Source organism: Cornus florida, unplaced genomic scaffold (genome assembly GCF_030987335.1).
Source record: "Cornus florida cultivar Cherokee Brave unplaced genomic scaffold, ASM3098733v1 CherokeeBrave_3.0.0_Hap2_Chr03, whole genome shotgun sequence".
NCBI classification, from domain to species: domain Eukaryota; kingdom Viridiplantae; phylum Streptophyta; class Magnoliopsida; order Cornales; family Cornaceae; genus Cornus; species Cornus florida.
This window is the reverse complement of record NW_026775573.1, coordinates 6,745,190-6,764,511: the sequence shown is the minus strand read 5'-3', so window position 1 is coordinate 6,764,511 and position 19,322 is coordinate 6,745,190. Positions and strand designations below refer to the sequence as shown.

The 19,322-nt window shown below is 35.2% G+C and overlaps 3 protein-coding genes across 6 annotated transcripts; all 3 read right to left on the bottom strand.

The window, feature by feature from the left end:
* Positions 1–591: 591 nt before the first annotated feature.
* Positions 592–2,980, bottom strand: LOC132299237 (late embryogenesis abundant protein 6-like). The gene is made up of 2 exons (XM_059795740.1): positions 1,875–2,980; positions 592–1,089 (listed from the first exon to the last, which is right to left on the bottom strand). The coding sequence occupies exons 1-2, from the start codon at positions 1,950–1,952 to the stop codon at positions 772–774; spliced, it is 396 nt and encodes a 131-aa protein (XP_059651723.1). The 5' UTR covers positions 1,953–2,980; the 3' UTR covers positions 592–771.
* Positions 2,981–3,110: 130 nt separating this feature from the next.
* On the bottom strand, positions 3,111–12,020 carry LOC132299236 (uric acid degradation bifunctional protein TTL). Of its 4 annotated transcripts, none has more exons than XM_059795736.1 (6): positions 11,749–12,020; positions 11,578–11,669; positions 6,212–6,269; positions 5,776–5,877; positions 4,617–4,794; positions 3,111–3,702 (listed from the first exon to the last, which is right to left on the bottom strand). In XM_059795736.1, exons 1-6 carry the CDS (start codon positions 11,884–11,886, stop codon positions 3,245–3,247), a joined length of 1,026 nt encoding a protein of 341 aa, XP_059651719.1. In that variant the 5' UTR covers positions 11,887–12,020; the 3' UTR covers positions 3,111–3,244. The 4 variants fall into 4 exon arrangements, with proteins under 4 accessions (XP_059651719.1, XP_059651720.1, XP_059651721.1 ...); XM_059795737.1 differs by having other exon boundaries at positions 3,111–3,699; positions 11,749–12,019; XM_059795738.1 differs by having other exon boundaries at positions 4,635–4,794; positions 11,749–12,018.
* A 3,224-nt stretch (positions 12,021–15,244) lies between these two features.
* Positions 15,245–16,696, bottom strand: LOC132298624 (E3 ubiquitin-protein ligase PUB23-like). The gene has a single exon (XM_059795027.1). The coding sequence runs from the start codon at positions 16,660–16,662 to the stop codon at positions 15,448–15,450; it is 1,215 nt and encodes a 404-aa protein (XP_059651010.1). The 5' UTR covers positions 16,663–16,696; the 3' UTR covers positions 15,245–15,447.
* Between the last annotated feature and the right edge of the window lie 2,626 nt (positions 16,697–19,322).

Here is a 19,322-nt window from a genome sequence, read left to right as displayed (position 1 = left end):
GGAAATTATAAGATGACGTGGTGTTTTTCCAACCTTACAAGTTTCATGGAGTGGTAGAGAGAAACAAAGCAGGAGATGATCCAAATCTCATCCAAAACGAGCAAGTAGTGGGTACCTCGGGTATCGGTAATATAGTACCGCCGGTCAATCTTAAATTATAATTTCCTATTATAAAGGAGAATGGGGAAATTTAATTCGGTGGGGTATCACATAGTAGGAACCCCGGGAACCCTAGAGTATTAAAAAAAAATTTCGTCTTGAACCGCCTTCTAGTGTCTGAAATAAATGGATGACATTCACTAGAAAATTCTTTGAAATAATTAGGTACTATCTACATTTTAAATTAGGTTATAATAAAATAAAGAATTCGAGTCGTCTTCTATGCATTGAATGGTTCAGTACACACGTTCAAGGTAAAGATGATTCTTGAAAAAGAGTGTATTTTGCGGAAGGAGTGAAATCCATGAGAGATCTCTACTCTTTTCTGTGCACGGAACGGTTGAGTACTACAACAAGATAATATCCAAATTCTAAAACAAATAGCATTGTTGTGGGAGTTTGTTTTTTAGGAATTCTAAAGAGCCCTGTCTATAGACAAATACTAGCAAATTCTTTTATTTGGAGACAAAAGTCATCTTATGGGAGGCCTCATACACATAGAAGGTTACATTGCAATACAAGAACCACCCAAAAAATAAAAAAGGAAAACAAAAAACACAACACACAAACATTGCAGCCCCAGTTGTTTTGTGATAGTGAGAAATAACAAGTTTACAAATGCTTGTTAGATGGGGGAGCTGGTGCCCCTGTTGTGTTAGTCAGGTACTCCGATCCGGTGGTACTGGCATCGGTGGTGGTGGTGGTGGCAGAGCCAAACGGATCCGGGTCGCGATCATAGGCGTTCTCTAAGCTCCCAACATTCCCCCGGGCTGTGGACTCTGATCCATACTTCCCCTCATGGTTTGCTCTCACTCTATCTGCCACTTCTGCAGCTTTGTTCACATGCAGATCCATCTTAGCTTCAGCTTCTCTTGCCAGTCTCACCTCATGAGCAACCTCAGCTCGAGCTCTCGCCAAATCCTTCGCCTCCTATATATATATATACACACACACACGCACACAATTTGAATTTATAAAGATGAATACATCAATGCACAAGATAATCCCAAAAGTCCCAATGATGTATTAGGACAAATATACTTTGTTTATGAAACTTCTTGTACAACATTTCTGTCATGATATGTAGTCCCAAAGTCCAGACAAATCTGATTGTTTTGACTGATTGGAGATAACGTTAGTTTTACTATGTTATCATGACGTCAACCCCTACTCATATCAAATAATTCGATTAATGCATCTGTCGAATTATACAACATATTCATTTTGAATAAAGATTTGCATACCGATGTCGAAAGCCTAACGTGAGATAATGTTGGGGCACCACACCTCTCCTCTCGACTCTCACATTTGACATTTTTCCAACTTTCAACTCTAAATAGAATAGTGATGTTATTTTATGCGACAATCGATTATTCTGACTATTCACTGGGCCTATGTGGCCCCCACAGATAACATAAGGCCTGCAAGCAATCAGGATAACTGACTGTCGAAAGGAAAAGAATGATTCTAAATAGAATGAACCATCTGCAAGTTCATGTTGGAAAACTATATGACATATATTAATACGTGTGTCTTTGTGATTCACAGTAAACAAAAAATGGAAACTTGATGCACTTTTGCTAGGCTTTCCCCAATTATATATGCATGCTGCAAATTAACTCGACATAGAGGGATGAAAAATTATGATGTTATATATATATATATATATATATATATATATATATATATATATATATATATCTGTTCTTAATTACCTTTTCCTCTGCTTTGGTTTCAGCCTTCACCTTGCGCATTGCGCTCATTTCACCTAATTTATCCTTCACAACCTGCATTTTCTTTTTCCTTAATTTCTTCCTCCTTTAGAAAGAAAGAATTCAAAACAAATATTTGACTTTAGGGAGATATATATAATTGTTTGAGACAATACCATGCTATGTATATTATATATAGATATACCTTCAAAGTCCACATGAAAATAATGGCTAGAATGCCAGACACGTGTCAGTTATACATAATTTTGGTGACTATGGTATGTAGTTTGATTTGAACGAGTATGCATGTTGTTAAACTAGTGGCTAAAAGGGAATTTGCTCATTCATTTAAGCCATATATTACCATCCAATACTAGGTTGAAAATTTTCTCAACACCAAGAATTTTGGTGCCTAAGGTATGCACGTGAAATCGTGAACGCTTCAATTATAGCCTTAATTAAAACTCAAATTCGTACATTACAAATTTCTCATTTAATTTGTTCACAGTTTTATAAAATAAAAAATAAAAAAAGTCTTGGAACACTATAATAAAATATATGGCATTGTTGGAGTTTGTGGTCACTGGATGTCTGTTTAATTGGTAAGAAAAATGGTCTACTAAGTGCAATGTATTTTAGGTCCTAACCGCATAGCAACGTTGGCAGGAATTCGAAAAATAAATTCTTAAAGTCTCGCTTTCGAACCGTACTCCTGATTTGAATAGCGTGTTGTGGGATCGATACACATGCTACATTCTACATTAAAGTGTGGATGATGGTGACATCATCTGAGCTGAGCGTGGGTCTCACCATAACATCTCAGTGCAATTCTTTTTCTTTTCTTTTTTTCCTTTACAGTGAAATAGAAGCGAGAGTGATGATAAAACATTCGAAAATCCAACAATTCCAAATGAGGTAATGTGAGTGGGAATTTCAAATAACTCCAAATGAGGTAATGTGAGTGGGAATTTCAAATAACTCCAAATGAGGTAATGTGAGTGAGAATTCCAAATTTCAAATAACTCCAAGTTATGAATGGGAATTTCATTCGGTTCACGGTAGACCTGATCATCTAATATCAATGTCCAAACCCAACTCAAATATACGTCTGGAGAATTTTTTTTTTTTTTTTTAATTCAATCCCAATAACCTAAATGATGCAATGAGTGGGCCAAGCCCATCTATGAACGGATTAGACTCATGTTGAGTTTGGATTAGCCCATCCAAGTTGTACACCTATTAGAGTTTGCTCTTCCTTGATCATTACCGTAAAAAATAAGAACAGCTTCAAAATATTTTTACATTCCAAACATTTCTCAGAGCATCCAACACAAATACACAGGTTTTATTTTCCAGTGACTCTACAACAAAGTTCAGCTTCCACGATAAGTGCAGAAAGAGAATGGTGAAAGCAGCAGTGGAACATGAAAATGTTCCCACTTCTGTGACTCCCTAATTTCAAACGCAATAGATACGTAGGGAAAAAACCCGTTCGGGTTGTATTTGCCTGTGTTGAAACTTATCCGGTACATACCTGGGTTCAAAGCATCAACTATACTCATCAAATGGCCACTTCGTCCATCTTTGTCTGTCATCGAAGACCCCTGGATTGCCCAACTGCCATGTTCTGTCGCGCCAAACACCGGGTAGGGTTGATTGCCTTTCCACATCTCCAACTGCACTTCAATGCCAGCGGCAGGTGACCCACGAGCAACATCCAAGACATGGGTTGTGATGGGTGGGCGAGTCCTGGCTGGAATTTGAGAAGGAATTCCGGTAGAAGCTTCAGATGCAGCAGTCACGTGTGCTCCAATGATGCTCACACGATCTTCTACAATGTAAGAAGTAAACATCAGGTTTATGTACAATTACTATAATAATAGTACTTCTCTAAAAAGAATCGAAGGGTAAGGGAAAGTAGTAATACATGCTGGCAAAGGCAAGTGATAGAACTTGTCGAGTGGTGAGATGGGCAGGAAAAATAAAGACTAGTTCAGGATCCCCGAACCATTAAAAGCTCAGAATAATTGGATGTAGGGAAAATATTATGAAAACAGTTTTGAGCCAGTGAAGGAAATGATCTAATATTTAAGCCACTTTCTTTTATAAATAAGCTTCATAATGAATTTGTGGGGAAACAGCAATGCATACCAAAAAGTACAAAAAAAATATGTAAGCTATATATTGCCTGCCATTTCATGCTGTCATATTTAAAAATTCATAATATCATGATAACTCAGAAATCATAAACAATGCTTGCATTATGCATAAATAATTCACAAAGTCGACATAAGGTTGCAAAAGTCAAAGAAGGAACAACATATAACTTCAGACCTTCCGGTATTAGGAGAAGTACCACAATTCCAACCACCAGACATGTAAAAATTCCCATCAACAATCATTACCTTGTCCCATACCATAAATTTATAGAGTAGGAGCACACTACAGATCGATATTCCGAACTGGAAGATGAAGTAGCAGACCACTCACTATATCACTGATCATCATACAAGCCACACACAGCATGATGTTGCTTACTTAATGAACATAATCTCATCCAGTTCGCTGGTATATTAAATGGTTGCTGAAGAGGTAATTAAAAAATATATAAAGCTTACGAATAGGGAAAGCATAGTTTAGTGCTGACACTCCAAACAGGCAAACGATGGAAACAAATAACGCTAAAACTGACCGACTGTGACACTGACCAGAGAAAACTTTCATCTGCAGAAGGAAAAAGATGACCTGATAATGCAAATTTACCTCCTGCTTTGTTCGCAACATCCGCATTATACTGGGCACTAGTGATTGAAGTAGCAATTGCTTTAGTTGAGAAGAGCTTGGCTAGACGTAGTTCAGTTACTTTCATTTGTTCCTGAGCTGCAATCTCAAACTCAACTATCGGCCTGTTTGGGTAACGTCTCTACAAGAGAACAAAATAAATAAGCTATGTTACATAGACTCGGGTACGGGTGTTGGACACGGGTATGTATCCATGAGTTGGACGTGTTAAATCTCCAAATAGAAGGACACACGGACAAGGCTAAATATTCATTTTATTAGTTATTTCATTTTATTTTCTAAAATAAAGTGTGTGTGTGTTTTTTTTTTTTTTTTTTTTTTTTTTTTTAATTATTATTATTATTATTATCATCATCTAATATAATGTTCAATATAGGCATTTAACTCATTTTAAAGTAATAATATAATGTAATTCAATGATTGGATATGCTTTTTAAATACATGTCCAACCAAAAGTGTCGGACACATATCCCATACCCATGTCCGAGGAATAACGCCAAGCTATCAGAAATTTGATTTATTTGAATCCTGTTGCTTCAAGGGAACAAGTAAAATGATAGTAACGGAAAAAAGCAACATAAAATGCAATGACTTTGAGAAACAAAATCATACAAGTCTGTCGATTGTATTTAAATATATCACATTAAGGGAGATTTGTTTTGTCATTTTGTGAATATGTCAGACTAACTAGTGGTAAAAAGTTGGATAAAAACTTCCTACATTACTCTATTCCAGTATAAACAATAAATGCCAATAAATATCAATCATTATCCAGGTTGGAAAAATTCTTCATTCAATGTCATTACTCAATTGTGGATGATCTTTAACTTCCTCTTTACAATGGAAGTGGCCAACCAGAATCCACAAAAAATACAAGAGATTTTAAAAAGGGCCAAACTGATAGGTGCTGGAAATTTTTAATATTAACGCAGAGTCTTTTGGAAGAATCTCTACAAGAAATGATGATCACAAAAATTATCCCCGCTATATGCAACTATATTTTCCATAAATGTACTCTGGTGATACAAACCACTCACAGAGAAGGAAGCTCCATTTTTGGATAACGTCAGCTTGAAGAAGTATAAGATAGTTCAAGCTTTACCTTCAGCTCGGTAAGTATTTCAGGAGTACTCCTTCCAGATGCACATATTAGAAAAACAAATCCAAACTTCTGCCTATACCGAGCATTCCAATCAGATAGATCCTGTAAGGACAAGGTGGACTATATTACCCTAAAAGCAACAGAGAGGTACTGCAGTGTAAAAACAAAAAACCATAATCAGAATTTTGTGTGTGCCTGCACATGTGTATTGTGGGATAAATGTCAATTTAACAGTTCGTTCACAAATCAGAAAAAAAGAAGACTCGAACTCTAATAAAATACGAAGTGAAGCAAAACATAGAACTTGTGGGCTCACAACCCAGACAGTGGCTGTTTTACCATTTAGTTTCCCTTGACCTGCCATAACATGTCTTTGGTATCTTTGATTTTAAATAAAAGAAAATTTTATAATTGGTTTTTCATTGTTACAGAATACCTGCAAGCTAGAATCACTGGCAGTCGCTAAAGCGGTTGACTGCTCTCCTTTGCTCCACCTACAAAAAGGTAACTACACTTGTTACTTAGAAGTTACAACTAGATATTTACTCATAAAACTAGAGGCTTAGAAAACGAAGTCATATCCAAAGGGAGGCAAACAAGGACATCAAAAGTTTCTTCCAGACTTTCTCTTCTTTTACTTATTGAGTTGAACCCTGATAATGATCAAAATCGTCGATTGGTCCAAACCATCTATTAGCTGTGCTGGAAAACCAACCTACCTAACCTAACATTTGATTTTTAATTAAAGTAAGAAAATGTTTCTAAAGTTAACTAAATATTGTAAAAACCAAATGCAGGCACATTCAAGTGATGGAATATCATCCGGGAATCCAATAAGAACACTATTCCAACCCACACAGGAAAGAAAACTACTTGCAGCAATCTATATATGCATTGAGTAAGATGTTTAATGGACAGAAGCTTAACATGCAAAAAGAAAACTTCATATTACTGAAAGCGTAGATGTTCATGAAAATTAGCTACATTTTTCTTTAATCAGAAAGCACGAAACTGTGGTCCAGACTGATGCATTCACTCAAATCAATTTTAGTCGATCTCTATCAACTGTTTGACGTTTTATAATTGCTTTGGACGCGTAAGTTCTCCTAGAGAAGCATCTTGAACCTAGTACATAGTCCAAATGAAGATAATTTATGTACTTTCCCCTAGTAATTTACTGTTAGGAAAAATGTTACCAGAGTGTAATTTTATGTAGGAACATCTAGGAGCAGTTCATGTGAAATTCACAGTACCAATGTATAAATTCACATATATACCTAGAAAAGCGAGAATGACTTGCCAGATCCCGAAAAATGCAGCAAACATCCATAATTCATAGTGATACAAACAATAGTCTCCCAGGTTACATGTATTTTTTTAAATAGTCTCCCAGGTTACATGTACCATTAACCATGAGATTATAGATTTTATAAGGGACAGGAACCAGTTCTTCATGGTATCTACACATGCGCAGGTATCATCCAAATTTTCTATCTTATGCTGTTATCTATCATAGACATGAACATCATGGACAGGGACGGATCCATGTGAGGCCCAGTGGGGGCACTTGCCCCCACTAGAATTTTAGAATTTTGTATTTTACGTAGAAAATCTTAGGTAATTATATAAATACCCCCATAACTTTATCCTTTGCCCCCACTGGAATTTTAAAAATTCCTATTTTTACCTAGAAAATCTTGCAAAACTTTATAAATGCCCCATAACTTTATCCTTTGCCCCCATTGACCCCTTTTTTTCTCTCACTCACGCCCTCATTATTGTTTAAAATCACCCCCACCGAAACAAATTTCTGGGTCCGTCACTAATCATGGACGTTGTTCAACAAATATGAAAGAGATATTCAATTATCAGCATTAATATTCAGATCATTAAACAACATCTTGTTTACTAAGGAAAAAATAAACCATTATTAAATAGACTTTTTAAACTAAAGCATCATCCTTAATATATATATTCTATTAAGCAGTATGATAGCCAATGAGGTAATGCATGTCACAAAAATCATAGTCATATTACATGTAATAAATTGAACTCTTATACTGTTTTCTTATTCGAGATTTTCAATATACTTTTTTAATTATTTATGCTTTGTATGCATTACTAATTTTGTTATACATAATACATTAATCCGGCGTAACAAACCATATTAGCAAAAATTATCCATATAAGCAGAAAGTTTTGCCATAACTTATCAACATTCTAACAGACAAATGAATTTCTTTTGATGATAGCGAATTAGAAAAAGACTGGTCATGTTGCATGTGTTCATGACTTCTTATCATTTGCAAAGGGAATCACGACATGCATGTTCATGATTTTGTGTAATTTTCTTTGTTTTGGTCTTAAATGATTACAACTACCTAAAATTCAGAACACTGATTATTGAGTTTCATTCTAGGTCAGATCAATCCAAATTTGAACCTACATGAAACTCTTAAATCATGAGAGTTTATGTGATACTATAAAATATAATGAGAAAAGAAAACTATTTTTTTCAATCTCAGGAATTTATATAGAAAGATGGGAATGAAAAGAACATGGAAGTTGACAAATCACAGGATATGAAAATCCTTTGACTCACATGAAAACTTTGAATATTTTTAGTAAAATTACAAATTCTTATGGGAAAAAAGAAGAACATTAAATATTAACCCCATTTAGAGCCAAAAATTACAGAATTAAAGTTCAAAAGACACAGGCTCGACAAATACAGAGTTGAAATTTCCAAAATGAAAATATTGTTTACTTTTTCATGACATCTAATTTGTTTTTCGGTTTTTCTATATTCTTTATAAGGCATTTCTTGATAATCAAAAGAAGAAAGATAAAATAAAATAAGAAAAACACAAGCATTCAGAAGAAGGCAACCTGGAGCAGCCAGAGCAGACATTCAACCTACCCACTTGATCAAAAGGAATAATCTGATGACATTTCTTATTATGGTCCCAACTAGCCCCTCTGAATTTGAAAACCTGTTAGTAGGAACTCTGCCAACTAACACAAAAAATAAATAAATAAATCACACATTCGGAGTTTCCTTGATTTCTTCTCACAGTTAACTTGGATCTTGTGCTTCACGAATTTATCAACCATAATTAATCTTAAAACAGCTAGGGGAACAGTCACTGTTGCGCATCAGATTCCAAGAATAATATAAACAGAAAATTTTCTGCATCTCATTAAAGTTTGTAGTCTAGTTCTTTTCATACAGCTAAGAGTCTAGAGTCTGTAGCAACTGGAGGAAGGGAAACAAAAAACCTTTGGTCTGTCTTAAAACAACAAATCAATTATCGATTCCTTCAGCAATAACAATGGATTTTGAGATCCCATTTAAATAAATAAGGAGTTCGTTGTTGTTTGCTCTTCTTTAAGCAAGCTTTCATTTATTTCCAATAGTTTCTTCCAAACAGTTAATTAGTGTGGCCTACAAGGTCTCTCTTATCTCTACCATGTCTCCATTCCTCAACCTAGATTAAAAGTCCAAGAATCATAATCTACCACTGAAACCACAATGCACGTGACAAAATTAATTCTGCTACAAGCTTCTATTTCTTTGTCAATGAATTGTAGCCTTTCTATATCATGTAGGTTAGCACACGGGATCCAGTGTGCAGCGTCGATGCTGAGCAGCTTCATCTCAGCTCGATTTCTAGATAATTTAGACTCGATTAATTTCATCCTCACTTGCAATCCACAAAAACCCATCATTATGTGATAAGTGCGAGAATTGCTTACGTATGAGCTTCATTTTATAAAAATCACCAAAGCTAGAGAACACACTGTGGGTGTGACCATGGCCTACGTGGATCAAAAGAAAAGTCAAACAAAAGCCACAACAACAGAAGATAAAACCTAGGAAAACAAATGTCGTCAACAAGACACCGATTGGCAACTCTTGAAGACACAAAAAAAAATCTTAAAAGACTCTATCAGGTCAAACAAACCTCGAGACGCAATCCTCGAGTCCCGAAAACTCTGAGACTCTCTCAGGTCAAATAAACCTTGAGTTCCGAAAACCCTGAGACTCTCTCAGGTCAGACAAACCTCAAGGAGCCTCGAGTCCCAATAAACCTGGGATACTCACAGGTTAAGCAAACCTCAAGGAGCAATCCTCGAGTCCCGAAAACCCTGGAACTCTCTCAGGTCAGACAACCCTTGAGGAGCGTACCTCAAATCTCAAGAAAGCCTGGAGCCCTCCAGGTCAATCAAATCCCGAGGAACGAACCTCGAGCCCCCAGCAAACACTGACTAGGCGATATCCCTCAGACACCAAATAGCTATTGCCTGAGACACCTAGAAGGATCTCAAAAAGCGGGCCCAACCAAAGAAGTGGTGAAACAGTACCAAAAACCCTTACCATCCCAATTAATGTTACAGGTGGACTAAGAAGCACGGACACGGATACGGGACACGGATATGACACGAAACGGACACGGCGACACGGCAAATCCAAAAAAATTAGAATACGGACACGGCGAATAGTGTATATATATATATATATATATCAGCATTATTAATTTAAAAAAAAAAAAACACTGATATGTTTAGGTTGGAATATATATATATATATATCACTAATATGTTAGTATATATATATATCAGCATGTTTAGGACACGGACACGGCGAATTGTGGCATCTTTAGGTTAGTATATATATATATATCAACATCTTTAGGGTAGTACAAAACAAAAAATAGAACATATCAACATTAAAAATTTTAAAAAAAAAATTCCAGAAAAGTGTGTCCGAACTGTGTCCGAGCTATCTGAGCCATATCCATGCCGTGTCCGAAAATTTAAAAAAAATAAAAAAATTCCAGACACGTTTTTTGGCGTGTCCGACACGTGTTGGAGCGCCCATTTTGGAGTGTCCGTGCTTCCTAGCAGGTGGACCATTAAAGCTCAATTGTCGACACAGTCAAGGAACCTATGAATTTAATACCTCCATTAACCATTTAATGTGTCGCTGCCACCCGAAGTAGAACAGAAGGAACGATTTGACCCCTTAGGTGGTAAAGGCATAACTGGCTTAATTATGACCTATGATTCTAGATGCTAGGTAAAGCCCTGTCGAGCCTCGAACCTCTAGATATTAATAAAAAAAACCTAGGACTATACATACAGGCACGGTGGAGCATTAAAGGCAAGACTCAAGCAACCAAGAATCACCATAGCCATAATCCATTTAGTCTTTGTCATTGGTACAAACATTCCTGCCTACACCCAGATATCCTGGGTCCGTCCCTACCCACACCATTAACTTCTCCGATTGATCTACTTCTCCTCCTTCTACCAGAATCTCTTTCTGGGTTCCTCAACTTGTATTAAGATATACCCCATTATAACTATTTGTTATACTGTGCTACGAAGCCCCACCCCTATAGACACCATTTAAGAAAACAATAGAACTTTCTGTTTTTTGCAAATCCTTTTAAACTATATAAAAGCATACTACAGTTCAAACAGCAATAGCAATGACATATTTTACAAACCTATTGCCCAACACAACAAATTAACTATTATCAGCTACCAATATTTTCCATCATCATCAAATTATGCTTATTGAAAGAAAGAGCAATGCCAAAAAATAACTAATCAAGAAGATTATCACTGCCACAAATATGTGTGCCTAGCTGCATATATTCACACATACATATATATGATGAATTTAATCCATAAAATAGCAGAAATTGAGATAACCGAAGCATTGAATTGAAGTAATTGTAATCACTATATGTATAAGTTTATACACATATAGAGATAGAGAGATTGAGAACTAACTCCGCACTGGTTGGGCTTTTGTGGTTGGAGGAGGGGCTTTTACCAATCTGGGGATGAGCCGCGAATGCTTCCAGCCAACCATTGACATCAACCTGCAAATTGATCAAAGACTTTTCAGAGAAATAGAGAGAGAGAGAGTAGAGAAATAAGTTAGAGAGAGAAAGTAGGGACCTTGTTAAACCAGATATCTCTGGCGGCATTAACAGCTTCTTCGTAGTTGGCAAAAGGACCCGCGGAGGCCATCTCTTTCGCGAATTGAGTGCTCCCGCAGCATGCCAAGAAATCCTTCTCCTCAAACACCGATCCCATTATTCACCTCTCTCTATCTCTCTCTAGAATTTTCTCTCTATATCTTTATTTATATATGTATATCTTCAGCTTGCCCTCTCTGAAATTCGCTTTTCTGACAGTCCCACTGGAAAGCAACAAAAATGAGAGAGAGGGGCACGATGGGGAAGAAAATGAAATGAATCGTGAATAACAGCCTGTTACTCGTATTTAGGTGACAGACTAATGTAAGTTGTGAAAGCAATAATAATGATTGCAGTCAACGTCATTTTTTTCTTTTTTACGGTTTTGATGTCAGTGATTAAATAGATATACTTTGCTTATATATAAAATTTGAAGCTCAACAAAATCACATTTTGACTGATGATATTAAGCACGCTTATTAAAGAAAATATGAACAATTAAATTTGCACGTATATGAATTTTTTTTCTTTTTTTCATTAGAATATTATTCAAATGAGGGCAAAGAAATAATATGATTGAAATTTTTTGAGTTTGTCACCAAAATCGGCCGTGGTATTAAATATTTTTAAGAGTATTGTATAAGTTATTTATTAAAAATAAATAAATAAATAAATTCATCGAGTTTGAATAACAATTTGGATTCATCAAGTGCCAAATTTAAATTAGTATGAATAATAGGTTCTTCCTTTACGGAATTCTTATATGTTGCGCTAAAAGCATTAAATCGGCTGCTTGAAATTAAAAATAAAAAATATTTAATTGAAAATTTGAACTAAATTAGAAATTTTTAATTCCATTGCACGTGCTCTCAAACACATAACTTAAATGCACACATTGAGTTTCTATCTTGACCGACACTGTGTGGACGATGCATGTATAGCTTGTTTACATCATTTAGAGAGTATTCTCCTATGAATTAATGCGAGAGCTGGTATTATTGTGAAAATTGTTTTATTATTTTTTATAAAGCATCTAAATATTTTGGAAAAAAAAAAATCCTTAAATGATTAGTAATGGTCCCACTAGGTCCTATTTGGTAACTGTTTTTGTTTATTGTTTATCATTTAGCTTTAAACAAAATGAGTGAGTGTTTATGTGTAGCTTTTGTTTTTCGGTAAATGCATATATTGTTTGATAATGTACATAAATTTACCTTATTTTAAAAACAAGAAATAGAAAAATAGGTTTGTTAACCTTAAATTGTAGTATTTAAAAAATTCAACACCAGTTTTAAACAAAAAAATAAAAGTATTTATGAAGTATTCAATTATCCTTTAACAAGGTTGCTCACAACCTTAGAAAATGGGTGCTCGTAAAAAAAACTATTGACCTTCAATGGAATGTGATCCTCTTAATTATCTAAAGTCATAGAGAATAATGTTTGTTTTATTTCTGAATTCATTATAAACATCGTTGGGACGTTATAAAATTGACATGTGTGAGCAAAAATTATATAAGTGAATTTATATAATCAATAAATATAAATAATATTAATAAATATCGATATATTTTCAAAATCTGTTTATATAAATAATAAATTGTAAACATAAATAATTACTGATATGTCGTCGTCAATTTATGGCACTATAAATTCCCCAGTTTTCCAGATTTTTCAACACTGTTTGCTCGTTACGTCATCCAATTTTATTAATTTGTCTAGAACTAAAATTGCATTCTAATCTTGAATTAGATACTATGCACGCGCGCGCATATATATATATATATATATGATTACTGAGTAGTAGAAAGCATCAACTTGATACATCCTATATTTCATTTTCAATCATTCAATGGCGTGCATTTGATTGCAATGTCAAGTAAGGAGAAGTAAAATAATGAAAAAGATTAAAAACCAATGTGATAATTAGCATAATGGCCATTCAATCTTCAATAATTTATCTGTGGTATTGAAACACATTTCTTCGATAATTGAGCAACAAATTTTTTTTTTTTTTTTTTTTTCAAATCAATGAAATTTTATAGACCTCTAAATTACTGTTAAATCGATCTACGGAGTAATTTTTTTTTACTATTACTATTATTTTGAATATATGAGAAAAAGATAGAGAAACAATAAGTTTGAAAATTCGTTGAGTTTGGATCACCTTGGACTCATCTAGCCCAGTACCTTTCGGTATCATAATTAGATCCATGTAGTTCTGGGCCCAAAGTACTTTGACATAACACTCCAAGTCTCCAACACAATGACTCGGCCCACAAATAGATAATATTTGTAACCTTACGTAATACGGGGAGTTTGTCCCACGTCGGATCTAATGTAAAAGTGAATGAGTATAAATAGGTGGGTATGTAGTACTAGTCGATAACTTAAACTTTTGGAGAAATAAGAAAGCGCCCACCCATTATAACTGGTATCAGACCCAGTCCTTAATCTGGTGTCACGCCACCCTTTCGGGTAGGCAGAGTGGCTCTACCCCAACAACGAGGGTGTGAAAATATGACTCTTTAAAAGGCATTTTCGGATATATAAATGAATGGGTATGCAATACTACTAAATAATTTAAATTTTTGGATAAATTAACCAGCACCCACCCGTTACACCTCCAACCTTTTTTATTGTTATTTTTTTTTAATATCTCGTTTCACTGTTTTTTCTCGCAAGTATAAATTATGACCGTGCCCGATGGTTCTTATAAGACTCAAGCTCGCCTTCAAACCTCTTACCACAGCTAACAACTCTACGCAAATACGATCTCAAGGTCATTCTGGTGGCACAACTTCCACAGCTAACAAGTCTCCATAAATAGGATCTCAAGGAAGTGAAGAGATATTCACTCATACGATCTTAAGCTCGTTCTAGTATTAGCACAACCCTCTCCACAAATAGATCTCAAAGATGCTAACAACTCTAAACAAATATGATCTAGTCAAAATGATACTCTTTGTATTTATTTTTTATTATTTTTATTGAAGTAAATTTTCGCACGCTTTTATCCATGTCAAGACTCAAACTCCTCACCTCCCTCACTAGAATGTTTCAAATTATTCTACAATGATATGGAATTGTATAGATTTGTATAATTTTTTGAAATAAAAAATAAAAAAAAATCTGTAGACCCTTATAGCTCTCTTAGATATTCTTTAACAACATTGTAGATAATTCTCAGAGCTCGAGTCACTTAGATCGATAATGTAGTTCCCTTTCCTTAGTCTATATAAAGAGGTGATAAATTTTTTTTTTTTTTTTTTTTTTTTCATCTCTTTATTTTTTTAAAACTAGTTTGTACTCCTTTGTTTAATATCTATACGCCAAGACAACTATACAAGATAATTATGATATCATAACTATCACGATAAAACAATAATTTAATTTTCAGAGTATGTATGAATTTGCAGAGTATACATCATAATTATCCATTCAAAATTAGATATTCAATACAATAGATAAATAAGATTGGATTTTGAATATACAATTATATTATTTGATTCTTTAGAATAGACCGTAACATTTATAGATTCATACATAAAACACAAATAGTCATACTACATCAAACCGTAAATAAGAAAAGCGCGCTGCATACTACATCAAACCTGTAAATATCCAATAAGTTTAGTTTTTTTTTTTTTTTTTTTTTCTTTTCTCTCTTTTCTTTTCATTTAACCATTCACTAAACCCAAATAATCCATTAACTCGGGAGGAAAACAAGGGTACCTCCTCCATGAATTCCCATGCAATCTGAAGATCTTCACCACTTTCTCCTTTGTTGATGACCTGCCATCCATATGCAACACTGCAACAAGTTTCTTGACCGACCCAAAAACAAGCATTTCTTCCAACACCCTCTCCGTGGGGCAAAAACTACAAATCAACCATAATATCTTCAGTCCAATCTTTGTTACAACATTTGACACTCGTAACATTTTCTTTGATATGGCAGCAATCCCTAGCCCATGCTCGATAAAGGCCAACCTACCATCCGCGCATTCGCATAATAATTTGATTAAAAGCATTATTTTCTCACATTTGGATTGATTTGAATCCGGAAGCAGCTCAACAAGGACACAAATGGCACCGGCTTCAATGGCCTTCACTCGATTCTTCTTCGAAGAACTTAGTATCTCTATCAAAACTTCCAAGGCACATGAACTTGCTTTAGTACACATCTCATCAGAAACAAGCTCTAGCAACGACTTGAACAAATCTATACCTTGATCATGTGCCACAAAGTCCCAATCATAACCAGCTTTGCCCATCTTTTGGAGTATTAAAATAGTGTGAAATCGAACCGAAGCACTTCCTCTTTGAAGCATGATTGCCATGGACTTCACGCACTCCTGCTTCGACAACAATTGGATAATATTTCCTTCCTCTTCTTCCCACAATATTGAGAGTTGGTGTAGAACACCTAGAGCCTCCTCACAAGCTCTAAAACTATTGAAATCCGAGCTCTCGACTAAAACTTGGACAACTATTAGAACAAGTTTTTCAACCCCTTTAGATTGTTTAAAATCAGCTTTCACAATATCGTCGTTTAATTCGATAATGGATCGGAGTTTCTTTAAAGAACTAACCTTGAATGGTGTGGAGTCGATGGTGTCGAGTAGGGACACTATCTCATCGTGCTTGGTTGATGGAAAAGACTGTGAACCGCCACTTTGCCATGAAAGGATGAGCCTCTTGAGGGTGTGGTTTGGAGTGATCAACTCCAAATTATCAATGGTTTGCATCGTGGCCGGGCAATTCTTCTTGTTGTAGGTGAAGAACCATTTCTCTATGCTCTTGCGTTCATAAGTGACTCCTGTTGAGATGGTGACAGGGTCTTTCATGAGCTCCTTGGAAATGGGACATCTGAAATGTTGAGGAAAGTCCATGGTTTGTTCTAGATCTTCTCCATCTCTGCTATACATGAAAAGAGGGGATATATATATATATATATATGCGTGTGTAGATATATAGATGAAAGAGTTGTGTGGAAGTTTAAAGAAAGAAAAATCAAAGTCAAAACTAAAAGTAGATGATGACTTTGCCAGCTGTGTTGTTTTGTCCCTTGTATTATATGCTTTATTTGTGGTTGACCCTTGATCGAGTTAGTGCGATTTTTCACTGAGTGATGCTGGACATAATGACATATTGAAAAATTCATAGCCCGAGACAAATTAAATATATGTTGAATTGATTGAAAGATAGAATTTAAATTTTAATCCTGAGTTCATATAATATAATTTAATACGTAGCTAAATGATGTCATTTTATCATTATCTTTTGTGTATTTTTTTTTTCATAATCTAATAGTTAAGTTTTGTTGGAAAGCATTTTTCATATCAAAATTGGAGTTCCTAAATGCAGAGTAATCAATGAATAGTTCAATTTTTTTTTTTTTTTTTTTTTTTTGTAAGAATAACTATTTATATGAAATGAACATCTCAATTTTTTTGTGGCTTCCCAAACAACTCCAAATCATTCACACTAACAATCCATCCTTCTCCCCCAAAAGGCGATTTTAGTAAATAACCAAATATAATAGTTGAACGAAGGGTTAAGTAGAAAATTTTTCTCACATCTCTCCCAGAAATCCAAGGTATCATATATCTGAGAAAAGGTAGAAGAATGGAACATATTATGGGACATACAATACATTACAGACGTATGATTGTTAAGTTCTTATCACCCTTTTCTTGTGAACCATAAGATGAACTTAAGGCACTTAGGCACTTCTCATCTAAAGATTAATTTAATAATTTCATATTTTTCGTGTATTTTATAAAACGCTTCCAACTTTGAATGTTAAATAATTATTCAAGATTTCGAATTTAATTAGTTTTTATATCAATTATAAACTTGCAGATTTGTTGTAAATTTTCCTTTTAATATGCATGCATTTATTTATTATTACTATTATTTTGAATAAATTACAGTAATACCCCCTGAGGTTTGTCATATTAATAACTATATACAAGTTAGAGCTTTTTGAAACAATGACACTCCTTGTTAGAAATTGCATCCAAACAACCCCTAAATGGTTATGAAAAGTCGAAATTGTCCTTTAATATTTTATTACTTTTAATGGTAAAATATTAAAACTCTTTAAAGACCAAAGTGCCCTCTGTGTGAGATCAATACCAGCCACCCATTTTTTCTTCCCTCGTCACCTTCTGTATGACATGGCGGTGTGGTGAATGGTGATTGTGTTTGTGGGTAGCGATGGTATGGTATATGCTCTGGGAGGATGAAAAGAACAGAGAGAACCAAGGCCGTTGGAGTTGTTGCAGCCAGTGCTGGGTCGGCGTCGGGAAGGATCGGTGGGTCAGATTTCGCCGTCCACATCGTCATACTTAGGTTTGGTCGTCGATTCTCTGACGAACGTATCTCGTTCTTTGACTCACCAAATCTCTTAACGAAGAATTGCATCTCCGTCAATGACTACGACCTCGTGATCGGCCATGGGCATCCACGCCTCAATTTGGGCGTTCACTGCTGCCGCCAACAACCCTACCTTCGCATTCGCAAACATGAGTGAAGTAACAACTGCCGTTGAAGATGATTCGCGGGACGCCGATGGGGTCAATGACGTCGGGGAACCACCGGACCAGCAGTGGAATGTGTCGGTGAAGAGGCAGTTGGGGCGGCGATTGAGATGGAGCTGCTTGAGGGGGTTTTGAAGATAGAGATTGGCTGATGTCGTCGACGAAAGAGATGTGTTTCGAGATTCAGACGGAGAATCCATTATCGCAAAGATGCGAGCAGGAGTGGCAGATCGGTCGAACCGGCTGTAATCCGATGCCAGAGACCCGATCACAGGTGAGTCCTTTGCATTTGGAGCAAACAGTGAGGCGATCGTGGCGAGCTACAAGGATTGAATCAGAGTCTCAAACCCAATGAGAATGTAGAGAGAGAAAGTTGAGAGGAGAGATAAGACAGATGGCTGATGTGTAATGGTTGTTGCTGAACTATAATCTTCTTGGACCTATTTTCTTAAGATGTGTGGCTAGGATTGAATGGGACTATAGATTGGTGGTCCAAAGACTACCTAATAATGTCTCATCTGGTAGGTCTTCTCAGCTTTAGCGGTGGTGTGAGGGCTAAAAAGGTTATAAAGGTAATTTTGTAATTCAAATGGATTAATTCACACTTGAAAGGGTATTCAGGTCATTTTAACTTATGTCAGAAAGGACAGGGGTGTGTTTGTTAACTTTATCAAACCTGAGGGGGCCTCATTGTTCAAAAAGAGACTAACTTATATATGACTGATATTATGACAAACTTTAGGAGGTGTCATTATAATTAACCCTATTATTTTTTAGCTTTAGTAGTAACTATAATTCTCTAATTTAACTATTAGCTAACTATCTTTTGAAAGTAGTTGTGTTTTTAATACATAGGCTGAATTCAAAGAAATTTTGCTATTTTTATCGTAAGTTTGTAGAGGACAAAAATACCACACACTTGGATGGCTGATGTTTTTACATTTGGTCAAAGTCAATCCTTTAATTAGATGATCACATGATGTGTTTTCTACTCACACTTTCAAATC